This window comes from Mustela nivalis, assembly GCF_964662115.1.
Source record: "Mustela nivalis genome assembly, chromosome: 15".
Lineage (NCBI taxonomy): Eukaryota > Metazoa > Chordata > Mammalia > Carnivora > Mustelidae > Mustela > Mustela nivalis.
The window spans coordinates 89,169,705-89,194,032 of record NC_139034.1 but is presented as its reverse complement, the minus strand read 5'-3'; the positions used below and the strand labels follow the sequence as shown (position 1 = coordinate 89,194,032).

Sequence of the window (24,328 nt, the reverse complement as noted above, 5' to 3'; positions counted from 1 at the left end):
AAGAACTTTTTTCATGTGGCTTTATTCCCTTGAGACTTAAAAACCACATTCCCAGTGGGGGCAAAAGGGTGGCAGTTACGGGGGCTGCCAAGAGAGGAAGAGCAGTCTTCCCTCGGCGGGGGGTGTGCTGAGGGTGGTGAGAAGCGGTGGGGAGGCCGGGGCTGGGGCGGGGAGGACCGAGGCCCGGCAGAAGCAGGGGTCCTGCGGGAGCCATAGGCCCTGTGACGTGGCTCTGCTGGAGGAAATCCCACGTGGCCTTTAGGCGGGGCTTCTCTGTGCATGTCTGTGGGGTGTCCTCCATGGACTGTGTCTGCTACATTGTCTGCACCTGCCTCTCTCGCTCTCTGCCTCCTCCTTCATGTCCACCTGCCAGCTGCGAGCAGTGGCTTTGACGTGTCTTGCAGTCTGTGGCATCAGAGGCTCTGGTTCCAGGAGGAACGAGAACCAGGCTCTGTGGCTCCTGGAGGGGAGAGCCGAAGCGGCAGGTCCAGGTGGGCAGCGGTATGGACGCTGGGGCTGCTGATGTGCTCTGTCTACCCCAGGGGGGACACAAGTACTCACCTTACCGACGAGCCCTCGTGGAGTGATCCCAGGGTCCTTCCCAAGGCTGTTTGATGGCTTGGAAGTGTGAGGTTCCTTCTGTTGGAGAGTGTGAGGGATGGGAATTGTGGCTCCACCAGCAGGGAGATGGGGCCTGACGGCAGTGACAGTGGGAGCCAGTCCGTCGTCCTAAGCCCCAGGCCCAGCCCTCTGCCCGTGGAATGGCTTTTCTGTACGCATGTTGCTATCCGAAGCCCATCTGTGCCTCATGGGTAGGTCTCCCGGGGTCTGGAGGGCGGAGGGCGTCCGGCTGAGCTCTTGGAACAAGACGGAGACCCGTCAGGGAGGTAACATCGCTCTCTACCCACCGAGGTTCTCCGGCAAGGCCTGTAACATCGGGAGGAGGGAATGGTTTCTTTACGCCCGCAGGTCGTGGCAGGCAGGAGACATCTCCCTGACCAGGACCTCAAAGAGGTGGCCGGACTTGGGCAGAGGAGCAGTCCACACCCAGAGAAGCAACCGATGAAGGGAGAGGTTTTAGGCTTCCCAGGGCAGCAGGCTGTGGGGAGTGAGCACGGTGGGTGAGTGCGGTCAGGTTCGTCCGTGCAGGACTGTCTTGGGCAGCTGACTTCTTCATGGAACAGCCCCCGGGAGAGGGTCCACGGCGGCCCTCCATCCTCACCAGTTCCGTGTGGGGGCAGCTCTGGGAGGGCCTCTTTCGCACCTGCTGGTTCTCATTTGCCTCCAGCTCAAAGTGGCCTATTTTGGGGTGTGCTGTGCTGAGCTCCCAAGGACCCGACAGAATGGCAGCCTTTTCTCCTAAAACCTCGTGCGGAGCAGAACGGGCTGCAGCCCCAGCCAGGTCCCACGAGAGGCCTTCCCGATGAGACGTTGCCGCTGGCGGTCTTCTGGAAGGCAGCGGTGTGAGCAGCGGGCACCGGTCGTGGAGAGAGTCCCGCGTGCTCTGTGGGATCTCTTCCGCCTCGTGACCGCTGGTCTTCTGCGTCTGTGTTGCAGGGAAGGTGGCCATCCAGAAGGAAGACTTGCCGAAGTACCATAACAGGGACACTTGGTTCCAGCTGCAGCACGTGGATGCCGACTCGGAAGTGCAGGTGAGCCCCGCGGGGCCCCGTGGGGTGGAGGGACTTCGGTCCTCACGGGACGGCACTTGGCAAGTCCTCTGACACCAACACAGGCCTGTTGGCTTTGTGTGTCTCTTGGTTATCTTCACACTTCGCCACGCGTGGTGGAAACGGCTTTAGAAGTATGCAACAAGGACAGTAATTACCCATAACTGAAGTGAGGCTTGGGCCGGGAGCGAGGCGGGAGCCAGAGGGGCCTGCCCGCATGTCCAGCCCCGACACGCAGTGGATGAGCATTTGCAGTGAACAGAAGTGACCAGTCCCTGAGCTTCCCATTGTCTGAAGCGTCCCCAGGGCTCGCCTGGGCCGTGTATCACTGGGACAGAGAAGGGGGCCTCCCCTGGCAGAGGAGACTGGGGGACCCCAGTTCCCACCCTCCCTTCCCTGTGTTCGGGGCACTGCCCATGCCCAGCATCTGGGACAAAATCTCTTGGGAGGGTGAGCCTGGTTGTGTGGCTCGCAGCAGAGCTCCTCATGCCCTGCTGGTGTCTAGAGCCCAGGACGGGAGCCCTGATCCATAGCACAGTGCTCCGACGTCACATGAGATGTTCATCTGTGGTCCCATGAGTTGCCAGGGTGTGGGCAGGGGTGCAAAACCCAGCCCAAGGGCCTGGCACCAGCAGGCCATGCTCAGAGCCAGCAGTGGTCCCCGGCAAGCCCGTGTCCTCCGCTGTGAGTACCAGATGGTGCTCCATGCAGCAGAAGCCCCGACGTCGGTGGCCCATGAGGCCTGCCTCCGCCCCGCCTGCTGCACCTGCCCCCAGGCACCTGTCTAGCTGCTTGCCCTCCACCTCCTGGGAGACCCTCAGGCTCAGCAGAGCTCTGGGGGGGAGGGCAGAGCACGTGGGGCTCCTGGGATCAAGCCACACACTCGGAGAGAGAAGCAGTGCTAGGGAAGGGTTGAGGAGCTGAGCCAGAGACGTCATCACGTGCCGCACACGGAGTTCTAGCCGTGGGGCTCACGTGTGCTGCAGAAATGAGCGGACGGGACAGTTCCCACGGGATCGGCGCCTGTGCCGGGACAAGAGCAGTTGCCGCAGCGATGACGGCACAGTGAGCTGCGCCCGCTCGGTCTGCAGGAGGAGGGGCCGGGGGTCGTGAGCGCCATGACACGGGGCATTCCTGCCTTTTGTTCTGGTGCCATTCCCGGCCCTCTGGTTCTGCAGGGGGACAGCCCCAGCGCTGTGATGAGCTTGTGGGTGTCTCCTCCGGCAGCCTGCCCCAGTGTCCTTACCACGCTCGCCACAATGTCCCCTCTGATCAACGTCGGATGTCACATCGCGTGTGACTTGCCTTTCTTCTCGCCTTGTTCGTAAACTTAACTTGGAATTTTGAAATGGCTTCGGTTTCATGGGAAGTAGCAAAACCTGGTGCGCAGGGAAGAGCGATGAGCAAACACGTGCTCTCCTGTCTGTACCTCGAGAGCGCAGTGCGGAAAGGCTGTGTTCCTCCACCTGTTCTCCCCGTGGCAGCGTCCGGCTTGTGCTGCAGCTGGGGCACAGACATTCCGGTGATCCGCAGACCTCATGAAGGTCTCCAGTTTTCCATGTTTGCACACGTGCCAGTGTGCGAGTGTGCACAGCTGTGCACCAGTGCATGTACAGTCCACATGTGTGCCTGTGTCCGACGGGCTCCACGCATGCACCCGGGTACCACACGTGTGTTGTGCATGCACCTGGGCAGGCCTGTTGCGTGTGTGCACATGTTCCCGCATGGGTACTGAGTGTGTGCACGTGTGCCGTACATGCGTGTCCTGTGTGCTCTGTCACATGTGTAGGTCTGTATAACCACTGCTGCAGTCAAGATGCAGAACCACTCTGCCGCCACAAAACTTACAAATGGGGTGTGCGCTGGTTGTACACTGTGTGATATTTGGGCTGCATCCACCTGATGTGTTTCGTGTGCCTGTGGACAAGGTTCTTGTCCTTCTGAGCCTGATTCCTACCATCTTTGAGATGGGCTGCTGTTTCAGCTGGGTTGGTGTCCTAGGAATACGAATTCTAAGTCGTAAACAGAGAGTGGGTGTTTCTAGGACTCTGAAGACAGGAGGAGGGACGGTGTGGCCTCGGGTGGCCTGCCGAGTCCTGGGCCCTATGCAGGTGGCTCCTTCCCAGAGTGCCGGCTGAGGAAGTGGCCATCCCGCAGAGGGAGCAGAACTGCCCTGGGTTCAGGCTGCCTTGAACAGTGCATTATAGTCTTTCCCTACAGCTGTCTTTTCATCCTGAAATGTCACATTTACGGTTTCGGAAGGGCAGAGGATGGCATATGGTTTCATGAATCCATCTGTTCTGTCATTGACAGTGAAAGGCATATGTCAGAAAGAAAATGTCACAAAACTGGGGCCAGTGAGAGATGGAGTCACTGCGGTGGGAAAATGTGATTTAAAGAACTTCTTCCTTCTGTAACTGATATTTTTAAAAGTCTCTGGAAAATCACTTTATTAAAAAGAATTGGTTGCTGTGTTCTATCCCTGACCCTGGGTGTGTAGTAAGAGAACAAGGAGGTTTAGAGGGAGGTCTTCCTTGGTATCGAAATGGGGAGGTGACGGTCCCCACCCATACGGAGCAGGCCTGGGGGTCCTTCCCCAGCTCCTCCGAGGACGTCCGGCTGAGCTCTGCTGTGAGCTCTTCTGTTTTAGTAGACCTGCTGGGAAGGGCCGTGGGCTCTGACAGCAAACCTTCCGTAGCGGGACGGGGAGTTCTGGGAGCCGCGTCTACCCTGTGTGTCTGACGGTCCTCCTGTCTTTGCCCACAGGCTACATCTGTAGGTGTCTGCATGTACAGGGACCCAGCTCTGAATCTTTCTGCAGGGTTAGGGGAGCGAGGGAGGCAAGGGCCAGCTGGACCTCTGTACTCCTCCGTGCATGATTTCTGACCTATTCTCTTGTCTTCAGTGTTCACTAAGGTCTTGCTGCTCTTGGCGCCAAGGTCCAAGTGCTCAGTGGTCTGGGTCCCTGTGCGCTGACCCCTACCCCGGCCCTGAGGCCCATGCAGACCAGGGCTTGATGGGCCAGGGAGGGTGGGCCCTGCTGCTGTGACCACAGACCCTCTCTGCAGGCCCGGATCTGAAGCTTTTCTGAGAAAAATGTATGGGAGCCACCGGTGCTTTTTTCGTATGTGTGCTGCCGAAGCAAGCACAACTGGTGCTTTTTTCTCTTTAAGTTACTAAACCTATTTTTCAAGCGATTTTATGTTTGCAGGAAATTGAGTAGAAAATGGAAGGAACTCTCAAGTCCTTGCCCCACCTGGTCTGTGGCTGAGACCGCGTGCTGCATTCACGACAGCTGCTGCGCGACGTGGTCAGAGGCTATGCGCCCCTGGGTCGGGCAGGGGCGGGGTCCCACCTGCAGAGTCCTGTGGGGTGGCCCTGTGGGGTTACCAGAGACGACCCTCTCTTGTTCTGCTATTTGTTTCCTAGTTAGCTTGTCTAGAAGGTGAATCGATTTTATGATTCTGTTATGTCTTTTTTCTGCTCACTTTGGATTTAGTTTGGTCTCCTCCTAGACTCCTTACGTTATTTTCTTTAGAGAATTTGCGTATTTATTTGGTAGAGTGAGAGGGGATGTACGAATGGGATGAGGGGCAGAGGGAGAAGCAGGTCCCCGCCGCGCAGGGAGCCCCACACGGGACTCCATCCCTGGACCCCGGGATCATGACCTGAGCTGAAGGCAGTCGCTTCCCCGACGGAGAGCCCAGGCGCCCTGAGATCCCTTACATTAGTGAGGTTAGATCTCTCCGACCTGCGCGGCCGCTGCTGTAAAGTCCCCATAAGCACTGCTTTCGCAGCGGCCCACGTGCTGTGATGAGTTTTATTTTCATTTCCACTTATGAAAAGAAAAGAGCTGAAAATATCTCTCAGTTTCTCCTGAGACGATTTTGGGCTTGGTCGTTTGGAAGTTTGCTGGTTCACCTTCAGATACTGGGTGATGAAGCTGTCTTTCTGCCCTGACTTCCCGCTTCCTGTGCGTTCTCCCGAGAGCGGCCGCCGTGTGATGCGCCTCCCGGTGCGAGCCGCTGTCTGTGCCGCAGGACGGGGAGCCCCAGGCGGCTGCCGGAGCAGGGGCGGGCGGGGGTTCGCCTCCCAGTTGCTAGCCATTCGCCTTAAGTAAAAATGGGAAAAACTACCAAATCAGCCTTTTTCAATGCACCAGCCTAAGACTGTTTCCTCCTCAGAGAAGCTGAGTGTCCGTGCTGCGCCTGGGCTCTGGGCGCCGCCCCACCCCCCCAGCTTAGCACGTTGGGGCCAGAGCCTTCGAGGGCAGAGGGCAGGTTTGTGGGTTTCGAAGCTGTGCAGAGGTCGAGCTGGAAAACCCGCATTTCCTGCCGCCCTGCGGTGGCGGGTGTGGCCCCGGCCCCAGCACCCTGCCCCCTGGGTGTTGGCGTTTGTGGCGGGCTTGTTTGTGAGCAAGCTGGCGTGTCCCCCACAGGGCACGGGACACGCCCAGACCCCCCGCAGCGACTCGTGGGAACTTCTGAGCCGCAGCCATATTGGGGCGCCTGGGGGGCGGGGGCAGGGGCGTCCTCTCCGTGCCGGCGGCGTCTGGGTGGTTAGGGTCACCGCCCACCCTCCTCTCCCAAATCTGCAGAATGTAGTGGCCCGGGCCTGAGTGCAGAGTGTCTGCCTCTCCGCTGGCAAGGGCTCGCCCTCGGGAGGAAGCGGCAGCCATGGGGTTCGCTGCCGTGGGCGCCTTCTCCTCGCGGTGGGGGACAGGAAGCGCGCCGCGGGTCGTCCACGACGGGGTCCGTCTGGCCCAGACACGCGCTCTCGCTTCTCAGAGCCCCTCGAAAATAGGCCCTGTCCCTGCAACGGCTGTGGCCAGCCTGAAAATGAAGGCGGAAGAGAGCCGGGCCCAGCGTGCGGGAGGGCACCACTGGAGGACACAGGCTTTCCAGGAGCCCGTGTGGACAGGCCTTTGCTCTGCTCTTTGATCTGCAGCCTTCACTGGCACTGGGTTGTAGAGGACAGGCTGTCTGCCGCCCAGCCGCAGCGTCCCCCCTGGAGCCAAAGGACAGCAGCGCCTGCCCCGTGCGATGCTTCGGGAAGCCTGGAGCCTGGCCCGGCCGCGTGAGGGGTGCTGTGGGCCGCAGGGCTGTGTGTGCTCCTGCGGCAGGGTTGGCAGACACTGAGGGTCCCTCGCATGGGCTGGGTGGGCCCAGAAGGTCGTGCTGTATCAGGGAGCCTGACGTTGGCACTCCCGGTCCATGAGGGGCCTTCCAGGGCCAATGCTCCCTGGGCTGTGTGCGACGGGCTCCTGGTTTCCCGGGGCCACTGGTTCCCTGGGGCTGCCGGCTGCTCCTGGCCAGTGCATCCCTCTGAAGGCAGCCCTGCCATGTGGGGCAGGAACCCCTCAGAGCCCTTGGTGGATCCTCAGTCTGTGCTCTGGACACGGGGTGTTGCCCAGGGTCACACAGGTGTGATGCTGGTCTAGTCCTACCATCCAGGAGATGTTGCTGTACCCTCCGAGGCTACTGGTCCTGCTTGGAAGGAAGGGCCAGAAAGGGCCGCACCCTTGCCCGCAGCAGGGGGGGTGGGCTCCCCGGGGCCTCAGTGCCTGTCTCGCCCACACGCGTCAGGTCTCCCGTTTATGTCCTGGGCAAGCCAGAGGTCCAGGGGTCCAGAAGCTGCAGGAAGAGCAGGGCTGTGGCCGCCATGTTCAGAGGAGCAAACTTAGGAGGCCAGGGGGCCCCGCCGAGGGGTCTTGCCCGCACTCCTCTGGCCCAGCCACCTGGCCCACCATCTCGGGCCTGGATTCTTCTAGGACAAGCAGTTTTCCTCCCCAAGCTGCAGAGTCATGAAGTTTTAGTCGGAAAGGACCTTGGAGGTGCTCTCATTCAGCCTTCTTGTCCAGTAAAAAAGATGGTTTTGGGCTCCGAGGCGGCTCAGTCAGTTGAGCATCTGACCTGATTATAGCTCTTGATCTCGGGGCTGTGAGTTCTAGCCCCACACTGGGCTCCAGTGGTCTGAGCCGACTTAAGAGAAGTGCTGATTTTCACATTGTAGTGCGTGCTCCTATAAATCGTCAGTGCGTCATGCCTGCTGCTGTTGGGTGTTTCTGAGGGAGCAGGTTCCTCTTCATGGAAGCCCCTCCCCTGACCCTTGATGGTGACCTGATTGGGTCCTGCAGCTGATCTGTCCTTTGCACAGATGCAGACGCAGGCAGAGAACAGCACTGGTCTTGTTCTCGGAATGCTGGTCCGTCCCCTCTGCTCCCGTCTCCTTAGAAGCATCCATGAGCACTAACTTCCTGTCTGGGGCCCAGGACTGAGACCCCTTGTCTAGGGTTCGGGCCTCACACACAGACAGAAGGATGAGATGGTCCAGAGCCGTGTGTACCTGCACGCGGGCTCGGCGTCAGAGGCAGGGACAAAACGTAAGCGAGCAAGCGAATGTGTTTGGGAGGCAGCATCCTGCTCTGTCTGGCCGCTGGCTTCTGAAGCAGTGTTCCGGGGGAGCCGTGCCCTCGGCCAGGCCTGGGATCTGCGTGGGGGTGGGGCGGTGCTGGGGTTGCCATCTGGGGTCAGGCAGCTTCACGTTTGTGAGCAGAGACCCTGGGAGCGCCCCCCGCGCGTGGCCGTCCCCTCATGACCCTCTGTTCTCGTGTCTTCCAGGGCAAGGTCCACCTGGAGCTGAGGCTGAGCGAGGTCATCACCGACACGGGCGCCGTCTGCCACAAGCTGGCCACGCGGTAAGACGCGGACGGCAGTCTTCTCGGGACCAGTGACTCTGCGCAGGCAGTGGGCGGGCTGTCGTTCTTCACACGCACGACTCAGAATTCCGGAGTCGCGGATCCCCATGAGGACGCTTCTCTGGCGGGGCGGGCGCGTCGTCCTCACACCCTCCTTCAAGCAGACGTGCGTCCGGGAGGGAACGCACTGGCGTCCGCAGCAGCCGCGGTCAGGGAGACGTGTAGACACAGGTGCTGTGTACGCCCGGGCCATCCCGATGAGGGGACTGTCGGGGGGCGTGTGCGAGGCCGGTCAGCAGCCCTGCGGCCTGAACTCAGGACCCGCCTCCCAGAATCCAGAGCGCGTCCCCCGGTCACGCTTGCTGAGTGTGAGCGGCCGTGCCCGTGTCTACACGTCATCTCCGAACCTTGTGGTGCGCTCTTGACGTTTCGGTCCACGGTCCCGTAGATCGTCTGGAGGAGGCTGAGGACGAGCTCACGCACGTGTGCAGGGTCCTTGCCCTCTGAGCCCAGCGAGGCCTCGGAGGGTGCACACCCCGCCAGGCTCCCGCTCCACGCTGCCTGCCCCGCGGGCCCCACGTGTGCCTTTGCCGGCAGTACCTGTGGCTGCCGGGGGTGTCGGAAGTCTAGGGCAGTTGGGAGGGACTCCTGAGAAGAGGACGTGAAGGTGCGCAGAAACCAGTCCTCTGGTGTTACGGACCCAGGAAACACCAGACGCTCCAGCTTTCCTCGTCTGTGCACAGACGCTTTCCCGAATCGCCGTCTTCACCGTGTCTGGCAAGCAAGGGCTTCCGTGAGATCGGGGGATGCCCCTTCTTGGGCTCAGAGTGCAGGCTCCGCCTTAGCATTGTGCTCCCTCCGTCCGGTCACAGAGGGTGGGGGCGGTTGAGGAGGTTCCGCTGTCGTCCGCCGCCCCCAGAGGGCCCTGCCCCGCCACCCACCGCGCCATTCAGATTTGCCATCTCTTGGCTGAGGGTGGTCTCCGGTGTGTTGAGGTTACGGGGCTGTCACCATGGGACACGCAGGAGGACATACGTGGGAACATGTATGGGACGCCATGTAGCGTGGGGTGCCGTGTAGAACACAGTGAGCTTTGGCCTTCACCCTTTGGTGCTCCCACTCTTCTTAACATAGTTGCTCTCGGACCCTGTAGCAGTGAGCAGGGAGTTGCCGGTTTTCTCGTCTGCCTGCTGGTCTGTCCCTTCTTCCAAACAGCTTAAGGGTTTTTAAAAGCAGCCTTACATGGAATAAGGAATGTGCTTTAGTGGCACAGGGACAGAACGGACCAGGCTGGGCAGAAAGCTGAGGCGGGTGAATGCGGGGGGTGTGGGGGACCAGGATCCCTGTCCTGAGGGCCGCCCTGTCCAGCCACACATCTGCCTGATGGAGGGCGGGTGTGAACCATTTGGCCAGGAGTAGCCGTGGTCCTGATCAGAGAACAACGGGTGTGGCACCCAGAGCACAAGACTAAGTCATACATCACAGCTACACTCTGCTGTCCCCACCTGTCCCCAGCCACCATCCACACCGTCTACGCCATCCCCGCCCACCCCCAGAGTCCCCGCCATGCACGCTGTCCCTACCTGTCCCCGCCCACCCTCAGAGTCCCCGCCGTGCACGCTGTCCCTGCCAACCATGGAAGCACCTCAGACACTTCCCCGTGGAGTCGTCTTAGTGAAAGCACCGGGGATTTGCTTGGTTCCTGCATCTCTGTGGTGCAGTCCCTCTTGCTCCTTCCTCGTGCACACTAGTACACATGCTAGTACGCACCCTAGGACATAGCAGCACATGCTACTGTGCACACTAGCATACACACCAGGACACACGCTAGTACACATGCTAGTACGCACCCTAGGACATAGCAGCGCATGCTACTGTGCACACTAGCATACACACCAGGACACACGCTAGTACACATGCACTAACATGCTGGTACACACACTACTACGGATGCTAGGACACCCTAGCACAAACACTAAACACTAGCACACACACTGGAACACACTAGCACACACACTGGAATACACTAGTACCCACACTATCACACACACTAGCACACACCAGGGTACACACACTAGCACCATACTAGTACACACATTAGCATGCGTGTTAGCACGCACCTAGCATACACACTAGCAGACACACTACTATGCATGGAATATGCTAGCATACATGCTACTACACATGCTACTATGCATGCCAGTAGAGACACTAACACACTAGAACACGTTAACACACTAGTACACACATTAGTACAATGCTAGCGTACACACCAGCACACATGTTAACACACAGTAGTACTCACGCTAGCATAGTGCTAGCACATACATTAGTACATGCTAGTACACATGACTACACACTAATATACATACTAGTATATGCTGGTACAGAGCTCTGATATACTAGCACACCTAGTAGCACACCTAGTATACACCAGCACACACTAGTCCCTGTACTGCACACACAAACATGCCGGTGCACACGAGCACACACTAGTACACAGTAGTGCACATGCCAGTGCACATGGACACACCCTAGTGCATATGCCCGCACAGTGCTAGTACACACGCTAGTACACACTGGTGCATGCTGGCACACCCATTGGTACATATGATCACGCACATGAGTACACTTTGTTCAGAATCCCAGGGCCGAGGGGTCCCTCACAGGGATGCAGTGAGGAGGCAGGGGGTGCCACAGTCACAGAGCAGCTGAGGTCCTCCAGCCGGGGAGTCAGCAGTGACTGAGACCATGGACTTCTCTTTCTTCATCCCGCCTCCCTCCGCCGATTTTTCTTTCACTAAAAAGTACCCTTCATGTACCGTCAAGCTCAGTGTTTTTAAGGGTACACTTTGAGCACATTCACAAGGTTGTGCAGCGGTTGCCCCTAAGCCCTGTCCCTTTCCAGAATGTTTCATCCTCCTGACAATGAAATGTCGCACCCTGCCCCTCCCCAGCCCTGACACCCACTGGTCTGCTTCTACGGATTTGCCCATTCTGGATGTTTTATGTAAATGGAATCACATGCTCTGCGGTTCTCAGTGACTGGCTTCCCTCAGCGAGCGGGAGGTCTTCAGGGGTCATGCCCGCTGTTGCGGGTGTCACCGCTCCTATTAAAGGCTGAGCACTGTCCACCGTGTGGGTACACCACATTTTCTGGTCCGTCACCCACAGACCCCCGTTGGGTGGGTCCCACCTTTTGGCTGCTGTGAATACCGCTACCGGGACATTCACGTGTGAGCAAGAGACCAGTTTTCATTTCACTTGGGGACATAGTGGAGGGGTAGAATCGGTGTGTTGTATCCTTACTGTGTTGGGCTTCTGAGAAAATGCCGGGCTGCTCCTCATGAGGCTGCCCCACCCACGGGGCCCACAGCGTGTGAGGGCTCCAGCCGCTGTGTCCTCGCTCAGCCCAGACCCTCTCGTGAGCCGCCGGCTCGTTTCCTCCCAGTGCTGTGAAGCGGCGTTGACTCATGCTTCCCGGAACGATGTTGACCGTCCTTTCCTGTCCTTGTTGGCCGGCTCTGGATCTTCTCCGAAGAAGTGTCTGTTCAAGTCCTTTACGATTTTTTAATGGGGTTATTCGTATTTTATTAAGTTGTAAGAATTTTCCATGTATTCTGGGTACTAGACAGTTGTCAAATATATAACTTGAAGACATTTTCTGTCATCCTGTAGTCTGTCTTCACTTTCTTAACAAGGTCCTTTGTGATACAAGAATCTTAAATCTCCATCAGCCGCACCTGTTGTTTCCTGTGTTTAGGTAGATTTCTAAGAGATCTTTTCCCAATCCGAGATCATGAAGATTGACAGCTGCATTTTCCTTCCAGCATTTCTAGGGTTTCGTTCTCCCGTTTTGGTCCTCAGTATGTGTGGAGTTCATGTCTTATGTGCGGTGTCCAGTTGGGGTCGGCGTCGGCTCCTTTCAAAGACGCAGTTGTCTCAGCACGACTCGGGGAAAGGTCCGTTCTGGCCCAGCGGCTGCCGCTGGGTCACAGTAAATGGCCGGACTTATTCGTGGACCCTGTTCTCCACGGACCTGTGTGCCTGTCCCGTCCCCATGCTGTAGCACACAGCAGGTTCGAAGTCAGGGAGTGTGAGTCTTCCATCTTGGTCCCTTTCTCGTGACTCCCGGGCCCTCCTGAGCTCATTCATTTCCATACGAGTTTCAGGATCAGCGTGTGAATTTCTGCTGGAGTAGCAGCTGGCATTTCGGTAGCGAGTGTCCTGAATCTGTAGATCCGTTTGGGGAATTAGCCATTCGAGCCCTGCCAACCCCTGAAACAGTCTGTCCTCGTGGTCAGCTCTTCTGTAATCTTCTTAAAGGGTCGCTCTGTTTCTATAAGATCTTAGAAATGTCCCCTCTTTCATTACCGATTTTAATGATTTGAGTCTTCTTTTTTGTCAGGCTCGCTGCAGGTGTGTCGAGTTGGTGGCTCTTCTCAAAGGTCCCACTTTTCCTCTCTCGTTCGTTCTGTCCTTTGCTATCTGTGTGATTCCCTTCTTTCTGCCTGTGTAGGCTTTTTGCTTTTCTTTATCTGGTTTCTTAAGGTGGAAGTGTAGGTTATTAATTTGTGATCTTCATTCCTTTTTAACGTAGGCATTTATAGCTACAAGTTTTCCTCTAATGTTGCAGTCGCGTTTGTATTTTACGACTTTCTTCCTCAGCGCCAAGTCAGTTGTGTGCATCGGGGACTTTTGGGACAGAGCAGGAGACAATGGCCGCTCCACCTGTGATACAAAAGGCTCTGGACCCGAAATCCCGGCATCAGAACTGGCAGACTTCTCTCAGACCCGTGGCAGGCCGCAAACCCCGACTTGCTCCGCATGTCGTCTCCTCGTGCCAACCTGCGTCTCCGCGTCTCTCCCGCACTTGTTCAGAACCACACGTGCTCATGCCTGTGTCTTCGCCTCAGGCCCTCGCCTCTCAGAGGTTACGCGGGCTTGGGCCAACCTTGAGGTGTGTCATGGGCTCGGCAGAAGTTAAGAGCTGGGCCGAGACCGTTGAGAAGTCGGTTGTACAAAAGCAGATTCATTCCAGTAGGGTTCCCTGCTTGCCCGAGAATCGCCTCAGCCCTCCCTCCTGCCCAGCAGCACCGTGACGTACTCCCACTCCCCTCCTGTAAGCACGGGGGCCGGGCTCGGCCTGCACCTATTGCGGGGACCTGCTCTCAGCACCCCCGACGCACATCCTTCCCTAATTGCAGGGGCGTGACTTTCCGAGGGCTGTTCCAGCCACACACCGCAGTCTCACGTGCCTTAAACAGCAGGAGCGGATTCTGTCCGAACTCTGAAATCTGGCCACGCCACACTCTGTCTGGAGGCTTCAGGGGATGGTCCCTCCTCCTCGCCCAGGCAGTCCCTCTTCACGATACCCCCCACCCCCATCCCGCGTCTGAGCGATCTCCCTCCTGGAAGGACACTAGTCATTGGGTTTAGGGCCATCCTGAATCCAGAATAAGCTCATCGTCTCGAGAGCCCAAGCTTGATTACATCTGCAGAAACCTGTTTCCAAACCAGGTCACATCTCCTTGGGAACCTACCACTCAGCCCCCTCACAGCAGGTGACTCCTACTGGCTGACCATCCTCCCCCAAAGGCTACAGGACCAACATGCACTCTCAGATCCTTCTGGGCTCTCTTCACCTCTCACCCGGCCTGGTGGTCTTTTGTGGGGTGGCCAGGGGTGTTCTGGCTGAGCTCTCTCTCCCGGCCTCCCCTCTCCCTGCTTCCAGCTTATTGCTCTCTGCTGCCACGTGTGCCCATCTCCGCCGTCCCAAGAGCAAGGCAAGGCCTCGTCTACCTTCCCCAAATGGCAGGTCGCTTTCTGTGAGGCTCTGGTTCTTCCCGGGGGTGTCCATTCCCTGCAAGTTCCCTCCCTGCCCTTATGCACCAGGGAGCGCTTCCTGTGGGCTTTCCCAGCTGCGAGGCGGGCCGGACAGCATCTCTCCCTTCCCGGCCAGTGGAGAGTGAAAGCTGGGGAAGACCGTGCTGTTGGCCGAGCGCTCTGGTGGCTCTGCGGGCAGGGGTCTGCGCGATGGGCTCACAGAAACTTCTCCGATCCTTCCACGGGTGGCCTTTCCAGCTGTAAGCCTACTTTTCCGTCTGTTCACTCATATGTCCACGTCTGCTGCGGGGACACCTGCGCGAGCCTCAGGTGGTTCGGGACCCACCATCCTGCTGTTCTTGTCGGTGTGGAGGGCGTCTACCAGTCCCCGCCTCCAACAGTGCCTGCTCCGGTGGGAGCGGCCCGTCTTTCCAGCCAGACCTCAGGCCGGACTGTCTCGTGCTTTTCTTTCATTCCCAACAAGGGTGAATAAACCTTTAATCGTTCATTCAGGTCTGTCCTGAGCGCCTGCTCCATGCCAAGGACTGCGCGGCCTCCTGTGGCCTCCACCTTCATGGGGAGACATGTTTGTGAGCATCTCCAGATTTCATTCGCCCAAGCCGAGCGTTGAAAGAGCCTGCCGGCTAAGAGCAGCCCGCCCAGCACAGGCCAGCACGGCGCTGGGCTCTGCTGGGCTCGCCGCCTTTCCTGGTGCTGCAGGCAGTCTCTTTCGGGTATCCTGTGGCCACCTGCTGCGTCTGAAATTTAGGGTTCCTGCACTTGGCCACCTCTAGGCTCCACCATCTCTCACCACACCAGAGTCCTATTGAGGGCCCCACAGGTACCCGCTGGGGAGCCTCCCTGACTGGGACAGGGGCCAGGCTGCTGGGGACCGGGGGTGTGGTGCTGGGGGTCCTGCAGGCACCTGCTGGGGAGTCCCCCGAACCCAGACCCAAGCTGCAGGGCAGTCGGCCAGGGAAGCAGGCAGTGGCCACCTGTACCTCCACCTTGAGGTGCATCCAAGTGAGGGTTACCTGTTTCCGGACTTCCATCTCAAATCCAATAAAGATCTTTTTGGAATTACAACAGGCTACCGACCCTGGCTCTGTCTGAGGTTGGACCAATCATGAGTGGAGGCGGAGCAGCTGGCCGGCTGGTGACTGCTGGCCGTGGTCAGCTTTGTCACCGCACGGCCGGGTCCTCTGCAGCTGGTGGTCCCGCAGGCAGGCTGTGTCCTGCTCGTGGGGGCGGGAAGCGGAAGCACCAGCCCGTGGCCACAGTGGGGGTTGCGGGGGAGGGGATGGAACAAGATTCCGGAGCTGCAGACCATTACTCCAGTGGGGAGGCGTGACCACAGTTTACGGGTCAGTTCGAATACAAAGTCCTGGAGATGTCAGAATATGTACGAAATCTTGTGTTCGTGGTGCCTTGGGTTCCAGATTAGTTGACTGGGTCACTCTGTATGGCACAGTGTCCTTTCCTGGAGGTAGGAATGCCCAGCAGAGTAAATACTTTACTTCTCTCTGCTATTTATCTAGAACATCCCCAAGGGTCACTAGAAGTTGTTCCGAAGACAGTAAGCCTGGAGAGATGTGTTTTGTGTGAAGTACAGGGGGGCTTGGCTTTGTGTGCCCCGGGCAGCCCCCGGGAGCGCCCACCAGCCGTGTGCTGGGCTGTGGCCCACCTGGAGCTGCCCAGGGCCGAGCGGGAGGGAGTCTGGCGCATGTTCTCTGGTTTGCGTGCTGGGCCTGCCGGGCGGGAGGGTCCTTTTTTCCTCCCAGAAGTCTTCGTGCAGGTGCAGTCAGTACCCAGTCTTTGCTTTGAGTCAGAGAACAGAGTGTTTCTCGTGTCGGTCTTCAGAGGAAGGAGAGATGGGGACATCTGGGTGCTGGAGGCAGCTGCTTGTCTAGGACATCAGATGTGGGGAAACTTGCTTTCAGTTTGGTGCTTAGCATCGAGTTTCTGGCCGTGGAAACCCATGATCTCTGAGGATCTGAAAGGTGGGCACACTTACCGTCCAAACCTTCCTGATGAACAAGTAGATGTAGAAGACGCGTTTGCCTTCAGCTGCGGGTCAGCACGGGAGCCTCCCCGCACGTCCCCTGAGCAAGCCGTGTGCCCGCTTCTCCCAGCTGCTGCCCTGTCGGCCCTCTTCTCCCCGACCTGTCTTGCCCTGCAGTCTGCAGCCGCAGCCGAGGACGCGCGAGCTGCCCCACGGCACCCGTTCCTGGAAACGTGCTTGCCACGGATAAGATTGCAACACATCTTCTTTGCCGAAGATTTAATGCATGAAGAAATAGTTCTTTAAGGATGAGTTAATGAAGGGCAGAAGGTAACCGAAGACCAAGTCGGTGATCTAGGAAAGAAACCCAGAAATACTTCGCAAAGTAGAGCAGGAGTAAAGATGGGAAAAATCAGGTAAGGCTCACGTCGCAGGACTGGCGTGGATGCAGCTTGAAGGGCTGTAAGCACCATGAAGGAGAAATGAAGAAAACAACCCTGTGACCAGAAAGAAATATTCTGGTAAAATGCTAGAAGCGAACTCCTTCCCAAGAGGGACACGGGATCGCTTGGCTTATGAAGGAATGTGAGAACCTGGTTGTTTCCTGACTTCCCGATGCCCAGGAGAAGCTGAAGCGCTCAGCTCTTCGAGGGAAAGTGACCTCACGTCCGTGAAGCCAAAAGGACGTTCCTCTTTGGGAGGACAGCTGTCCTGGCATGGTGCAGTGCTGGACCTGGACCCCTCCCACCACAGACAGCTAAGGAGCCGGATGCAGACGAGTGGAACAGTTTGGATGTTGGGCAGTCGGCTTTTCGCTCTGTGACCCCAAGTCAGGGAAGCAGACCCAGGAGCCTCAGTGGTCCTGATTTTGTCCTGCAGGTGTGTGGGGGCAGGAGGGCTCCCAAGTGGGGCTGGAGGTGGGAGGGAGACAGAGATTGCTGTTGGGAGTCTGAGGCCGCTGCTGGTGGGTTCTGGAGAGGAAGGGACTTGCCAACACTCCCGCAAGCCGTGTGAATAGAGAGGGTAACGCCCTGGGCTCAGGCGGAGCTGAAGGGGTCGTGTGGGGCTGGGAGGCATTTGACCCCTGCCAACCCGGTGGAGATCCTTGTTCCCACGGGGGGCTCTGTGCGGACTCGGAGGGCGCACCTATGTGGTGGGACAAAGTCCCTGGACAGAGGCGGCCGGCGCCTCCCCTAATAGAGCTTCAGGCAAGAATTGCCGTGATCAATCTGCACCCAGAGACCCTCAGCCTCCAGTCAGCTCTGTCCTTTGGAAAGCAACAGCATCTGGACACCAGCAGCCTGAAATTCCTAACGTCCAGCCGGTGCTCCAGTCGGCGTGCCAGGAACGGGACGATGGGACCCACGGCCTGGAGCAGGGAGGGTCGGGAGAAGCACAGCCGATGGCAGGGTGTCAGGATGAGGGGAAGTGGTGGTCCTGGAGCTCGCGTGACCAGCTGGGCTCCCGAAGTTGAAGCAAACCGGGGAGCAGGACAGTCGTGCCGGGACCTGTGGGAGGGATCGGGGAGTCTTCTGCTGAGTGGCATGCGTGGCACGGAGCCCGTGGTGTCTGCTGAGCGGCGTGCGTGGCACGGCTGGGTCTGCAGGCCCCTGCGTTGTTGGGGCCCCCGTTTCCCACCTGTAACATGGCCTCGCCACAGCGCCTGGTCCATCAGCTCGCAGGGGAGCTGAACTCTCAGGACGTGAAGGCAGTGGCCTCGCCCCCGGGAGGCCCCAGCAGCCTGTGCGCCTCAGATAAGACAGCCGTGTCCTGAGGGCAGCGCTCACACTCTCCTGCCCCCACATGTCTTCCAGTTGCAAATCGGTGCACCCGTCCATGTTTATTGGGAGCATCTGGGCCATGGGTGACTGAAGCCACCCTGGGCTCATGGTCCCAGCTGTGGACAGCCACCTGCCACGGCCTCAGAGCTGCCTGGGTTAGCTGCCTGTGGGCCCCTCCCACCCCGCTCCTGATGCCCCTGTCTCTCTCCTCAGCATCCTCGAGTGCCAAGGCCTCCCCATCGTGAACGGGCAGTGTGATCCTTATGCGACTGTGACACTGGCTGGACCCTGCAGGCAAGTACTCTGCGTGCACCTGCGCATGGGGCTGGTGGGTAAGTCACCCGCCGTGATGATGCTGGGGCTTCCAGAGAAATGCAGGAGAGGCTGTGCGCTGGGATGTGTCTTCTGACTTACTCTGGTCTCCTCTGTGGCCCTGAGATTGCTTTCTGGAAACAGCCCCTCTCTTCTCCACGCTGGGTGCCTTTGGCTCAGTAAAGCTTCCTGATTTGCATACTGGGTGGGTTGGAGGCAAACAGAAATATTGATAAGTAGCAGGAGGAGGTTACTGGTGCATTTGATCATTCAGTCTGAAGGTGCGAAGACTCGGTGTCCACAGCGTTCGTTTTAACCTTAACCCCTCCTCCTTGGTTACAGATCAGAAGCAAAGAAGACGAAAGTGAAAAAGAAGACCAACAACCCCCAGTTTGATGAGGTGTTTTATTTTGAGGTTGGTATTTGAGCTCCGTGAATGTCACATGGAGACCCTTGGGGAAGGCATGTTTCTGGCCCTGGGCCCCGGCTTCCTCCTGCAAGTTCTGGAATGACCCTGGCACGATGCCTCCCTCCCAGCCTGCGGCGTCAGCCCGGCTCCCAGGAACTCCCCTCTGGCCCCTGGGGAGAAAGGCCATTTGTTGCTTCCTTGGTTTTGAGTTGAGTCCTGACGAGTTGTACGTCCCAAGTTGTCACGATCGGTGTGTTTTTCACTGTTTGCCTGTTTGGGGTGTTTGGTTTTTGCTTGCTTCACCCGGTCTTTCCTGAGCAATGGAGGGAGGCTTGTCTCCCCAGAAATAGTGAAGGGTTTTGAAGCAGAAGAGCAAATGCGTTTGAACACAGAGATCCGCTGGCGTCCTCTCGGGACTGGGAACCGCTGACGCTCGTGAGACGGGAGGCCTGGGAGGCGAAGGCCGTCGGCAGGACAGTCGCCCACACGGCGGCTTTAGTGTGACCCTGGCCCAGAGCCAGCGTATTCGGGGCGATGTGGTTTCTCCCGCGAGGGTTTCTCGAGGGTCTCTGTGGACCGGGTCCTGGGGGCTGAGGTGCATGAGCCTCTACCCCTATCTTCCCGAGTTTTCCCCAAGCAGGGAAGCGTGCACAGGGCAGGTTGTGCCTGTGGTGAAGTGACTGTTAGGTCAGTGGTCCTGGGGAGCCAGAAGCAAACAGCCTCTAGTCCTGCCTGGAAAGAGTCTTCCCAGAACGACGACCCTTGGGTGCAGTCTGGGAGGGGGCACTGTGAGGCTGCAAGGAAGCATGTCTCTAAATGTTGGGTGAGGTTGGGGTGAGAAGGGGGAGTTTTGGAAGTGGGGGAGTTGGCTCAGAACCGAGGAGCTCACGTGCAGAGAAGCTAGACATGTTCTGATGGATCCAGAAGCCCACAGGTTTCTAGAACACTGGAGGCTGCAGTCCGGCTTCTTGGGCCACAGTGAGGGGGGCGTGGAGTCGGAGTGCCAAGGGCACAGCACCGTTCTCTGTCCCAGAAGGACATGCTTATTCCATTGCCTGGTGCAGAAAGTGGTTAAAAGACTCAGGGTTGGGCAGGAAGCCGATGCAGTTAGCCTTATCTCCGGAGGGGCCATGGCGGGGCTCCAGCAGCAGTGAGGGGGTCTGGGACGGAGAGTGAGGACAGCTGTTGGTCTGAATTCTGTACTAGAGCCACACCGGCCTGCCTCGTCCCTGCAGCCTGGAACAGCTGAGGTCAGCTCCTCCCAAGCTTGCGTTGCGCACAGTAAGGCCCAGACTTTTCGCTGCCGTGTGGGCCTCCTGGACAGAGACACCCACTTTCTGTGTCATATTCTTCTATTTCACTCTGCAAAAGTGCGGGTCTCCACTTGCTAGATAAATCTCGCCAGCCCCACATGCCGCTGAGCACAGACCTGCATCCTGCCGGGTCCCAGGGACGATCCAGACCTGGGCCCTCGGTGCTGTGGCTAGGGCCTACCTGACACCTGCCTCCCTCACAGCCTCAGGCCACAGGACCTTGGAATGTGCTTCTCTCTGGAGTTTATGGTCTGAGACTCAAAGGTCTGAGCCCTGCTTAACACCTAAATCCCCCTTTGGATTCTCTGCACCCGCTTTCTTCTTCTCTTGCCAACAACCCCACAGTTCTGACTTAGCCCGAGTCCCAGTGGTTGGGTTTGGGGTCGTAGACAGCTTCCTATAAGGGTTTCAAAAGGAAGTAGTGTTCAAACCATTTTCTTCCAGGGTAATGCCTAGGCTTCCTTAAAAACTCTTCAGTATCTGCACGAAGTTATTTGAGGTTCTACAGAAGCCGTCTCCGTTCCCTCACTAGATGCGTTAGGTACCCATGCAGAAGCCCTGTGACCGCCTCACTAGGAGCCAGACTGTGAGCTGTGTCGACAGTGGAGGCTCTGGGGGGCTTCCTGGAGGAGGTGTCATTTCAGAGTCACCTTCAGGCTTCTCAACATGAGCCTGAGCGAGGAAGAGGCCGTTGGTGACCTGGGCAAGGGTGCAGGCTGCGTGCTGAGTGAGGGGAACTAGTGGGGGCTCCGTGGGGCTTTCAGAAGCCTCAGCTGGCAGTGGACAAGGCCTGAGCTGGTTGGCGGCTGAACGGGTCCCCTGCTTGCGCAGTGTCAGTACCCCGGGCGGCCACTGAGCCATAAGGGCGGAGGTGCTGAGATGGGGAGGTGGGGGAGGAGCGACTTCAGGACACGGGGGAGGGTGGGGCTGAGGAGGGAGGGAGCCAGCCGGGTGCCTGCAGGGGGGAGTCTGTGGTGATAGGGGGGTGAGGAGGCAGCCCCCTGGAGAAGAGGCTCCAGCCATGCCTGCAGGCTGAGACCCCACCTCTGCTCTGGGTGGGGGACCCACAGCCTTTCCCCAGGCCTGGGGGCGGCCAGGACACAGGGTACTCTGCGGGCAAGGGCATGGCACACACGGGCTTCCTCCCGTCCGCCCCTCCAGGTGACCAGGCCCTGCAGCTACAGCCGGAAGTCCCACTTTGACTTCGAGGAGGAGGACGTGGACAAACTTGAGATCCGGTGAGCGAGAAGCAGGGTTTCTGGGCTCTGGCCTGGCGGCTCCAGTCTGAACCCGCCTCGTCTGTTGGCTTTCTGTGCTTCTAAAAGGAAGGGAATGCAAAGAAAGGAATTCTCTGTTTTCTGGTAATTTCAATACTAGGACATGGGGAGTTGGTTTGAAGGAAGAGCCAGGAACTTGCCAGGGGCTCGTGGGGTGGCTGAGAGGACATTGACTCAGGCAAGGGACCTTCCGCAAGGGGAGGCCGATGGCCTCATGCTGCCCCCCCGCACCTGGCCCTGCTGCCCGGGGGTCCCCGTGCTGCAGGCCTGGGTGTGTGTGGTCTGCAGCAGAGCCCACCGCAGGTCCGGCTCCGTCCGTCCTGGGAGCCTTGGGGTCTCACCTCATGCCCAGCACCCAGAGCCTCAGAGACCCTAGCCGGGCATCTTTTCCCGTCGCTCTGGGCCGGGGCCGACCCTGAGGGACCCTGCAGATCTGAGCTGGTTTGTAGTCTGGTTTCCTGTGGGCTCCAGGCTTCCTGAGGCCCGTGAGGCTCCCAGGCTTCCCACTGGGAAGATGGGCTCAGGCAGGAGGCGCGTACCCGGAGGCCCTTCCCCCGACCCACTGTGGGACCCTCGGGCTCACTCTTTGTTCCTCTCGTGGCTTCGAGCACTGAGGGAGGCCCGTCTCCACACACAGGTCAGAGGTGTTTCTGCTTTAAGTCTTCCGTTACAGAGAGCCCGCGGCCAGGGGGCCCCGGCTGCGTGTCTGAAAGTGCCGGTGGCGGTCAGAGGCCATTCTAGAGGTTGGCCATGCCCCAGCCACCCTCGGACACACAAGTCTCTCTCTTGTTCAGAAACAGAAGTGTTCGTACAAGATTGGGCTTTAAATTTGAGAGCGGAGTCGTAGCTGTTGCATTTTAAGCAGACGAACCAAAAATGTCCTTAAATATTGCCCTTATCGAAAGGAAGAAAACACAGCCTGGCAGCTCTGCTACGGGGTCGCTTGACGTTCCTCCCCATGTCCCTGACACATGCATGCTCCTCTAGCAAACCCTGTTCCTTCCAGACACCTGTGGCTCCCGCCTGGACCTCGGGGACCACAGAGGGCTGACGCGGCCTTCTAGAACTTTCCCCGGGACTGCCGAGGGTGGTGAGAGGGGACTGGTCTTGGACTGTCCGCTCCTGGAGTAATCGGGTGCAGGTGTTTACCATGGGGTGCGCGGACGTTTACTGCCGTTCCTCCCTCTGCGCTCCCGTCCTCACACAAGTACAGTCGCCGTGGCCCCACATCAGATGCCGCCCCGGGGCACCGTCTTCCCACGCTGCTGAGAAGACAGAAGGCCCCTCACCCCAACACCAGGCCCCCAGCTCCTCTCCCTGCCCCCAAGGCCCGGGGAGACCCCCGTGCCCGTGCCAGGCACATCCTGCACTGACCTCACATTTCAGACATCCCCAGTCAGTGTCGCTCCTCACAGAGACGGGGCCGTGGGACCAGGGGCTCTGATCTGCCCCAGACGCCCCTGGGGATGCTGAGGAGCGCTGCTGTCCCCTGCCCTCCCGAGGTCACCCCATACGGAGATCTGTGTACCGTTGGCTGTGTTTCAGGGTTGACCTCTGGAATGCCAGCAACTTGAAGTTTGGAGATGAGTTTCTGGGAGAGCTGAGGGTTCCACTGAATGTGCTCCGCCAGTCCAGCTGCTACGAGGCCTGGTAAGCGTCTGTGCATGGCCCACGCCGTCCCGGTGGGTGGACAGACGGAGCTGCCGTGAGCAGGCAGAGTGTGGGGGCGCAGGTCGGCTCCCACTGGCCAGACGCCGTGGCTTGGCACATGGTCCGTACTCACTCTGGTGAGGTGACAGGGTTGCCGGTGAGAAACTGGCAGCGCACCGCTGCCATTTTGGCAGGCGGGGGCGGAGGGAATGTCACGAGAATGGTGGCGGAGGCCCTCGACAGACACAGAGGCAGGGCCATGAGAGCCTTGCAGCTTTGAGGACAGGCCTGGGCAGGGAGGGCAGGCCGCGTGCTCCCGAGGGCCCGCCGCACCAGGCCTTCCCCATGGCCCGTCCTCCAGGAGTCACCTGCTGAGGAACCAGGCAAAGGTGTTGTTCCAGGCAAACCTCCCCGCGCTCTGCCTCCCAGTCACCCAGTGCCTTTGTTTTATTTCCCGATCCTTCCGTAAATCAGCAGCGACTGTCATCACTGTGACCGCAGACACCCACGATGGGGACATGGCGTGGTCACAGGCCGTATGCCGCAGGCCAGACCCACCACGTGGGCGGGCTTCTGTGTGTTGTTCCTCAAGCAGTTTACAGTCACCAGGACACGGGAATTTTGTCTTCGATTCCGTGAGGATCACTGGGATCACTCCTAGTCCTGTCACCAAGAAGGGACAGTTACGTGGCAGCCCAGTGGACGTCCACCCAGGACCTCAGGTGGCCAGGTGCCCCTGCCCGATGCAGGGTGCCCACATCCCGTGGCAGGCTGCGTGGCCCATCAGCTCAGAGCAGACAGGGTTCCCGCACGGCCTCGCAGGGTGGGACCGAAGACAGGGGTGTCCAGTGAGAAACCCCGAGGATGGGACCCGTGCTCCGGTGGCCGGCCTGCTTCCCAGCGCCATCAGCATCCCCTCTGCCACCGGGAGCTCTGACGCTCGTTTGCTGGAATCACGTCAGCTATGCTCTAGCTGTCCTTCGTTGTCCGGGGCCGTCTCCACAGACGGAGTTCCCTTAGCTCCTTTCTCATTTCCCCCTTCTCGAACTCCTACCCCTTCCGTCCTTCCTGTGTAATCAGCCCCCAGAGGGAAGATAAGGTGGGGGCGCCCCACGACATGCACCCCGCGGGGGTCTCTCGCCGAGAAGGGCTCTGGCGCCTGGACCCTGCGTGTTGTGGGGGTGCCGTGGGGAATGACCGAGCATGCCCCCACACCCGGACCCTGTGTGGTGGGGGCTCCCACAAGAAACACCCTGCCGGGGGGCCAACAGGGGGGGCAGAGAGGTGTCCAGCAGAAGTTCCTGGAGCCCCTCCTGCCTCAGACGCCGACACAGCCCGTGGCGGGCGACCAGTGCATCCTGGAGGGAACCGGCCCCTGGAGGGCGCCGCTG

The 24,328-nt window shown here is 58.9% G+C and overlaps 1 protein-coding gene across 6 annotated transcripts in view; it reads left to right on the top strand.

The window, feature by feature from the left end:
- The window catches only part of RASA3 (RAS p21 protein activator 3), a 114,036-nt gene that overhangs the window by 68,368 nt on the left and 21,340 nt on the right, over window positions 1-24,328 (top strand). For 4 of the 6 annotated variants that reach the window (XM_082701138.1, XM_082701135.1, XM_082701136.1 and 1 more), the window contains 6 exons: window positions 1,558-1,652; window positions 8,291-8,367; window positions 18,190-18,270; window positions 18,631-18,703; window positions 21,172-21,248; window positions 22,833-22,937. Coding sequence is in view for 3 of the 6 variants with exons in the window: in XM_082701135.1 (XP_082557261.1) it covers window positions 1,558-1,652; window positions 8,291-8,367; window positions 18,190-18,270; window positions 18,631-18,703; window positions 21,172-21,248; window positions 22,833-22,937 (508 nt within the window). In the remaining 3 variants the exon portion in view is untranslated. The remainder of the gene's footprint in view (window positions 1-1,557; window positions 1,653-8,290; window positions 8,368-18,189; window positions 18,271-18,630; window positions 18,704-21,171; window positions 21,249-22,832; window positions 22,938-24,328) is intronic. The other 2 variants (XM_082701139.1, XM_082701140.1) reach the window with 1 other exon arrangement.